At 45.1% G+C, this 8,739-nt stretch overlaps 1 protein-coding gene across 1 annotated transcript in view; it reads right to left on the bottom strand.

The window, feature by feature from the left end:
• Positions 1–338: 338 nt before the first annotated feature.
• Acer2 (alkaline ceramidase 2) overlaps positions 339–8,739 on the bottom strand; it is a 45,019-nt gene continuing 36,618 nt past the window's right edge. Inside the window, 1 exon segment of the mRNA NM_001107943.3 lies at positions 339–4,627. Within this exon segment, the coding sequence (NP_001101413.1) occupies positions 4,441–4,627 (187 nt within the window). The 3' untranslated portion in view covers positions 339–4,440.

Raw genomic sequence — 8,739 nt, 5'->3', positions numbered from 1 at the left:
CTCTCTGTCTCTCTCTCTCTCTGTCTCTCTCTCTCTCTCTCTCTCGTGTGTGTGTGTGTGTGTGTGTGTGTGTGTGTGTGTGTGTGTGTGTATTCAAGGCCAGACTTGGCTTCGTCAGATTTGGGTAGAATAAACAAACAAATGGGTTAACTGGATGGCTCAGTTCCACCCAAGCCCGACAACCCGAGTTCAACTCCTGGAACCCACATAAAGGGGGAAGAAGAGCCCAGTCTCCACAGTGTGCAGGCTGCCATTCATATACATATGTCATACATACATGTACACACATATGATCACAACAATAATAAATGTTTAAAGAAAGAAATCACTTCAGAAATAGATACATAAATGTTTATTCACAGAAAATGCCTGTTAATGGCTTTAATATTGAACATGGTTATCAGAGTTCACAAAAAAAGCATAAAGTGCAAAAGATCTGTAAATCCCCCAGAGCAATGACTAATGTTACCTCAGCCAGGGTACATGCCACCTGTACATAGCACACTCTACATAAAGTATAAAATGGCATATATCTGAAAATACTCTATTTGCTTGGTTGAATTATTGTAGTTATAAAATAGTTTTAAATCTGACTTGTGTAGGAAAAGACACACGCCATGTTTTTTAAAGTCTGTGGGAGAATAATGTCTATAAAATCTATTGAGAATCCCAATCTGGTCAAAGATGTGTCATTGGGCAGTGGGACCAACAGCACCCAGGTCAAGCCCTGGTTGGGAAGAATCCAAGTTCGGCTGGAGGAAGGAGCTGGGGGAGGCCCTAGTTAGGTGTCCCCAGAGACCGTTAGTGGTCAGACCTGAAGGAAGAAGAGAGGCAGGATTTGAAGGTTCAAATCCCAGTGGATCTGGGAGGCGGTTAGGAGAAGAGGATTCGTGAGGGAAGTTTCAGACACCTGAGAAGTCCAACCAATAGAATGGGTGGCAGTATTTCTACAGAGCCACGTTTGATCCTCCACACAATGCTGTTGACCCGTGACTGGTTTAGGCACTTTTCAGCAGAATGACACCCATTTCCCCCACGTGGATCACATTACAAATGGAAGCAGACAGAAAAAACACTTCTGAAGAGCTGGCTTTGGCATCACAGGGCACTAAAGAGAGAAGAATTCCTCTCCTGAAAATCAACAATGGATCAAAACAGTGAACTCACTGACAGACATGACCACTTGGTAACCTTCATGGCTTCCTTTGTCCTGAGATCCCAGGCAGATTCGGAACAGAGCAGAACCTGACGCCCATGCTGGGAACAGTGGCCATGACATCACTCACTGAGGTCATCTCTACCAGAAGGGAGCAGATTCTGGAGTGCACATCAGTTAGCCTGCTCTGCTTCTTGTCACCACTCTCAACACAGTAGGAGCCATGAAGTCAGAGCTTTAACAGCGGCTCTCCACAACTCAGAGACCCAAATGTGAATTGTTACATCGCAAAGCCAAAATCAGTTCATGTCTTAGGAGCCTCTCAAGTCGGACTTCATGGGAAAGGCAGCTTCAGTGGTGAGCTCAGCGTCCAGCCGTCAGCATAGGAGAGAAAGTTAGCTCTCCATGAAAACGCTGCCATGCATATTCCACTCAAGGGAAAGCGGTCTAAATGAAATCTCATTATAACTGTAGGAGAGCAGAAAGGAGAGGAAGGAAACACGCCCCAAAGCCAAATTGGTGACGGAGGCTCTAAGGCAAGAGAGGTATGAGTAACTTTTTCTTCTGCCGCTCTTCTGTAGTGTCCCATGGAGTGATCGTGTAAAGCTTTAATAAAAAAGTGATCAATGCTCAAAGCCCAGCTCAAAGTTAGATTCATATGTATCTACTCCCTTGATTAGTCAGGCCCATGCTAGCAAGCAGGAGAGATTTCTGTTTTAAAGTGGGTGTGGTACCTTGCTCCTATAAGTATACCTAGCACTTGGGGTCTCACCGTCAGTTTGAGGCTAGCCTGAACTATACAGTGAATACAGCCTGAGACATGAAAAAGATCAGAGCTTTGTCTCAGAGGGGGGGTAGGGCTTGCCCCCAAACACACTCCCTACCAAGCCAGCTATGGTGGCTCACACACCTGGGGAAGAGGCCCACTGAGTCGAGTCAGGTTCTCATCTCCTTTCACCCAATCGTTCAAGCACACCCATCAATATCTTATCCCTATACCTATACCTAGGGGTGTTAGCAGAGGCCCTGGGAAATAAGTCCTTTTTCCTGATAAAAAGAAGTGGTTCTTCCCTGACTCTGAGGACACCCCACTGTCATGGAAGGGCCCCCAGGACAAACTAAACCTTGCATCTAAAAACCCTTTCCCTCCGCCGGCTTATTAACTTACTCATTACTTTACATGTACGAATGACTTGCCTGCCTGTATGCATAGGTGTACCACATGCATGCTCTGTGCCCTTGGAGGTCAGAAGAGGGCACTGGATCCCCTGGGACTGGAGCTACAGGTTGTCAGCTTTATAAGATGCTGGGAATCAAACCTGGGTCCTCTGGGAGGGCAACATGTGTTTTTATCGGCTGAACCAGCTCTCCAGCCCCAGACAGCTCGGGCCCTTTCAGACAAAGGCAGCTCGGCGTCATCCTCAGGATGTGTATATCGTGTAGAATATATAAGAGCAGCCCCTGTGCCTGGTGAGATGAGCTGGAAGCAAGGCTAGTCTGAAAAATTCTAGACTCAAAAACCAAAGGACTCAGCAGCAATTCTGGTCCATGAACCCCCCTAGGTTGCCACAAACATTTAACTCAAAATCATTTTAAATATATTTTAAGCTGCAATAAAATAACATATACAGTCATTCAAAGCCAAGTATCTCTGCCTTATAAATCACCAATCAAATAAATGACTATGGGCTTGCTACCTGGGAGATTTAGTAAATGCTATAAACTTAATAAAAGATGACTTCTTTCACACATTCGGGTTCTACAGATATTTGTGACTACAGACAAGAAAGAGCCTAGCAAGCTACTTCTAAAACTTCAAAGCCCCAGAAGCAGAATGAAGCCTATGCATTTAAAAACTCCTAGTCCAGTTTCCACTTTGGACCCTGTGAAGCTTCTATACGGAGTAAGAGTTCCTGGAATGGCCAGAACCGGCCAACTCCTTCAAACTCAGGACGCCACTCAGAACAGTGTAGCAACTGCAGTCCCCTGAGCGCTGTCCCACCCCAACAATGGAATGTCAGAAAGCAGAAGGTGCCTGAGTTACAAACATCCCTGAGATATACCCAATTCCACCTCATACCCTGCAGATAGCCCAGTGAGGACAGCATGGTGCAGGTGAGAGACATTCAGGTCAGAGTCTGCCCCTTCCTACCTGTGACCCCCTAGCCAGCCAATCAGAGTGTCGTGACTGGCCAGCATCAAGAAGAGCAAAGGGCTCTGAGAAACCAGTTAGCACCGGTATTACAAAAATAAAGGCTGGAGGTCCACATCCCAGGGAAGTGGCATCCCTCAGGAAGCACACATCCCCTGAAAACAGCAGAGAAATGGGGTCAGAGTCTTGGAGGTAACAACACACTGTAAGCTTCCAATAAGAAAAGCTTTTCCAAAAGCTTCACAGGAGCTCTACAATCAAAACCCTCAGAGCTGCCTCAGTGAGTGCAATGAGTCCTTGCTCTCACAGAGGTCAAGTGGCAAGCGGTAGGGGGCTATGTGTGGAATTGCCACACCAGAAGGAGCCTCTGTGGGTCTGAGGCTGCTGCACTCTGGAAGAGCAGACATAATGTCAGTGTTTAATGTGTGCTTAAAGTGGACTGTAGCTCTTGGCGTAGAGGGTGTTACTGGCTTTGCCCTCTGAAGCCAAGGCTCCGTCTCTCAGCAGAGGTAGTGGAAGGATCCACAGGCATGTGGAGAAAGCTAAGAGGTGCAAGTGACAAGCCACGGCCTTAGTCACAGCCCCCCATGTGTGTGTGTGTGTGGTTTTTTGTTTTGTTTTTTTTTTTTGTTTTTTTTTTGTTTTTTTTTTTGTTTTTTTTGTTTTTTTTGTTTTTTTTTTTTTTTTGCCTACTCGATTTTGTTGAAGGACAGTTTCTCCCAGCAAAATGAAAAGTTCTGGAACCTTCTATCACAGAATCAGGGGGCTGACTCCTGTGTAATGAGAGAGCCTGGAAATGGTGGGGGCTATGGCAAGCCACCTTTTCCAGCAAGAAGCTTTGGGCTGCTCTGGGTCTCCCAAATAACTACTCTGTCAATGTCATCATGGATATAACACAGCAAGCCCATGTGCCCGTAAAGGTCGCTGAGGCCGACCCACTCATGTCCCTGAGCCCTCCATTACCCACCCTGGGGATGTCAGGCACAGCGGTCCAGTTAGATCACAAAAGAACAGAATTTTAAACACCCACACTACATCAATTCTTCAAACCCCTTGGCCATCTTTTCTAGCAAACAAAGCCCAGAGCACACTCGAATAGAAGTAAGCAGAAAAGCCGGTCACTGCCTTGCCGTCACGTGATCTTGACTGGCGACTTCTTGTGGGCACACAGGAGGGACACATAGGGGACACCGATAAAAGCCCATTTCTCACTGGGCCAGAATCTGATGACTGGACCTTGTTCGGGTATCTCTGAGGCAGCATCGAAGTAGGCGAAGCACACGCAGCCCAGGTACGCGGCAAGGCAGATGAGGATGTGCCTGCAAGGGAGGGGAGGGGTGAGCGGGGTGCTGCAGTGCTTCTCTGGGGCCGCCCTCCTCCCCACTGTCCAGTGCAACGGGGAAGAATGAGACGGCCAGCGATGCCAGAAGGGCTGTGATAAACCTTGAGCACTTGACACTGTCCTAGTAATCAAAACATTCCCATCTGAAATGGCACGGTAGCTCAGATCTCTAACCCTAGTTCTCTAGGAGCCCAACTCAAGAGGAGTGTCACAAGCACAAGACTACACCATGAGTTCAAAGCCAGCCAGAGCCACAATTCATAAAAAAAAAAAAACTGACTAGATAATTGGACCAAATACCTCAAATACCTTTGGGCCTTCTCAGTAAGTCTGAGGGCCAGGGATGAAATTGAAAATGCCAATGTGAAATACAGAGGCGAATGCCAGCAGCAAACCACTGAACTGAGAATAGGATCCCCGTTGAAGGAATGAGAGAAAGAATTGGAAGAGCTTGAAGGGCCTCGAGACCCCATATGTACAACAATGCCAAGCAACCAGAGCTTCCAGGGACTAAGCCACTACCTAAAGACTATACATGGACTGACCCTGGACTCTGACCTCATAGGTAGCAATGAATATCCTAGTAAGAGCACCAGTGGAAGGGGAAGCCCTGGGTCCTGCTAAGACTGAACCCCCAGTGAACTAGACTGGTGGGGGGAGGGCGGCAATGGGGGGAGGGTGGGGAGGGGAACACCCATAAAGAAGGGGAGTGGGAGGGATTAGGGGGATGTTTGCCCGGAAACTGGGAAAGGGAATAACACTCGAAATGTATATAAGAAGTACTCAAGTTAATTTAAAAAAAAAAAAAAAAAAGCTAAGACTCAGTTAAAAAAAATAAAAAAAAAGAAAATGCCAATGTGAAGATGGTGAACCTAGGATTTGCTCCCACCTTCTCAAGAACCTTATACAGCTTACACTCTCATTGGAAATTAGCCTGTATCAAAGTATGCTTGAGGGGCTGGAGAGATGGCTCAGTGGTTAAGAGCACTGACTGTTCTTCCAGAGGTCCTGAGTTCAAATCCCAGCAACCACATGGGGGCTCACAACCATCTGTAATCAGATCTGGTGCGGTCTTCTGGCCTGCAGGCATACATGCAGGCAGAAAGTTATATGGTGTATACATAATAAATAAATATCTTCTTTAAAAAAGGAAATAAATCCTGGCAGTGGTGTTGCATGCCTTTAATCCCAGCACTCAGGGAACAGGGGCAGGCAGCTCTCTGAGTTTGAGGTCAGATAATTCCAGGACAACTAAGGTTACACAGAAAACCTCTATCTTGAAAAACAAAACAAAACAAAACAAAACAAAAACCAACCGATCAATCAAACAAGAAGTCTTCTAAAGAGAGATAGATGCTTCCTTACACAATACTGAAACCTATTTCAAGTGAATTAAAGATTTAAAATATGGACCTGTGAGATGGCCCAGTAAGATAAAGTGATTGCCACCATGTCTGATGGCCTGAGTTCAATCTTCAGAGCCCACATGGCATAAGGAAAGAACTAACTGACTGCCAAAGTCATCCTCTGACCTCCAGACAGGTACTGTGGCATGCACATGTCCATATATATATATATATATATATATATATATATATATGTATATATATGTATATGTATGTATATATATATACACATATATATGGGTAAAAATTAATAAATAAATATAAAGCTTGAATTACTTTAAAAATATTTAAAATATAATTTTAAAATGGTTTCCTTTATACGAATGTGTGTGTCCTGTGTGAGTATCTGTGCAGTAATTGCAGAGGCCACCAGAGGGTGCAGGATCCCCTGGAATGAATGTTATAAGTGGTTGCGATCCGCTCAGCCTGGGTGCTAGAACTGAACTACAGTCCTCTACAAGAACAGCACGTTGCTAGTAACTGCTGAGCCATCTCTCCAGCACCTACGCTTTGTAATATATATTCCAAAAACTATTTTTATAAACTTAGAGGGGAAGAGGCTTGTCTAAGAATGGCGCAGAAACCAGTCAAGAAAAAACAGACACGTGATAATTCAAAATGAATACAGCACAAAAAATATTCGCCTGCTTTAAAAAAAAAAAAAAGAATAGGAAACTATTTGCCCAATGTGATAAAGACCTGAAACTTTAACACCCAGAATGTTGATCATTATAAATGTTGTGTGAGCTTTGCTTTAAAACCGGCTTGGATGAGGAACAGCAGGGAGTGTAGTAAAGATGAGGCCTGGCCTCCAAGGATAACCTCAGCTGCAGCTGACACACGTAGTGGCTGTATGTGTTGTTCTTTATGACCTAGAAACCTCTTCTCCTGGGTACAGTGGCACACCTTTAATTCCAGCACTAGGGAGGCAAAGGCAGTTGGATCTCTGTGAGTTTGAAACCAGCCTGGTCTACAATCAGGTACCAGGCTAACCAGAGCTACATCGTGAGACCCTGCCTCAAAATTACACCTACTAACTAATGAGCGGTTAATTCAAATTTGCATTACAAACAGCCCACAGCCACTGTAGTCAGAAACATCAGAAAGGACACTTTGAAAGGGGAAACATGGCAAATTGCAAAGACTGCGATTAAATTACACCCTAAAGCCACCATTCGGAATATGTTTTAAAAGATATCCGGTGGCACTGTCTTTAAAGACATAAAAATAAAAACACATTTATCCCCATCAGGTTAGCAAAGCTTTAATTCCTGCTGCGTGTGTGAGCATTCGGGCTGAGGCATCCTAACAGACGTCAGTCAAGGGCTGGAAGAACTGGGCGAGAAGCAGCAGAACACTTGCGTTCAGGGTGACCAGCACTGCCAACACAAACAAAGCAAAGTCTGCATGGTGGCACTTGCTGTAACTCCAGACTTGGGACTGCACGGTGAATGTGAGGCCAACCTGGGATACATCAAACTCTCTCACACAGGAAATAAACGGCTGGGCATGGGTGTGCGTGCCTTTCATCTTCGCACTCGGGAGGCAAAGGCCGGCAGTTCTCTGTGGATCTGAGCCAACCTGGTGTGCACAGAGGGCTCTAGGCCAACTGGTACTACAGAGGGAGACTGTATTTTAAAACAAAACAAAACACACACACACACACACTCACAGTATAGTAAGATAGATGAAACAAGGTCTTACTCTAATCCAGGCTGCCCACTCGCTGTGATTGATCCCCTGCCTCGTAAGCTCAGTTTCTGTAGTGCTTGGGGTCAATTCCCTATGCTAGGCAGGCATTCTGCCAGCTAAATCACACCCCCAGTCCAAGGCCTTACAGTCTTAGAAAAAACTGAAATATGCGTTGCTATCTTGCAATTTATATTACAATTTAACCTATGAAGGTTAGAGTCAATGTGTGTGTTTTTACAGATTATTTACAAAAGTGAAACGTTAGAAATGACATAATATGAAGGTCAGGAGACAGTTAAATTAAAAAAAAAAAAAAAGCTCTCATTCTGCAAACATGAGGGCCTGAGTGCAAACGCCCAGTGGGAAGCCTGTGACCCTCACACTATAGGACAGCAAGGCGGATCCTAAGAGCTTGCTAGAGAGTCAGCCTTGCTGAGAAGGAAAGTTCCCAGAGTTCAATAAGACCCTATCTATCAGCTTAATATCTGATACATCCTCTGTTGGGCTGGAGAGATGGCTCAGTGGTTAAGAGCTCTGACTGCTCTTCCAGAGGTCCTGAGTTCAGTTCCCAGCAACCACATGGTGGGTCACAACCATCTGTAATGGGACCTGATGCCCTCTTCTGGTGTCTGAGGACAGCTACAGTGTACTCATATGCATAAATGGGCATAAATGGGCATGATCTAACACAGAGTTAGTTAACAACATTTTAATACTGCAATAGAACATTGTCATCTACAAACATGTTGGGTCATGTTCATAACTATCCTGTGTGGCATGTTGGCCACTCACTGGCAGGACATGCCTGACAGGAGTTTGGCTTAAGATAAGAACAAGTTTGTAGTGCACATAGAAAGGTGCCATTGTAGTTTCCTAGTTTGTGGGTTCATGGCTGTAGATAGATGGAGAGGTAAAGTTTTTTTTACTGTTGTTAGGGTTGTTTTGGTTTGGTTTCTTCTGGTTGAATCTTATGCTAAGCTTCTCACCTCAG

This window comes from Rattus norvegicus, chromosome 5, assembly GCF_021556685.1.
Source record: "Rattus norvegicus strain SHRSP/BbbUtx chromosome 5, alternate assembly SHRSP_T2T, whole genome shotgun sequence".
NCBI classification, from domain to species: domain Eukaryota; kingdom Metazoa; phylum Chordata; class Mammalia; order Rodentia; family Muridae; genus Rattus; species Rattus norvegicus.
The sequence above is the reverse complement of the archived record's forward strand: the minus strand, read 5'-3'. Positions and strand labels throughout refer to the sequence as shown.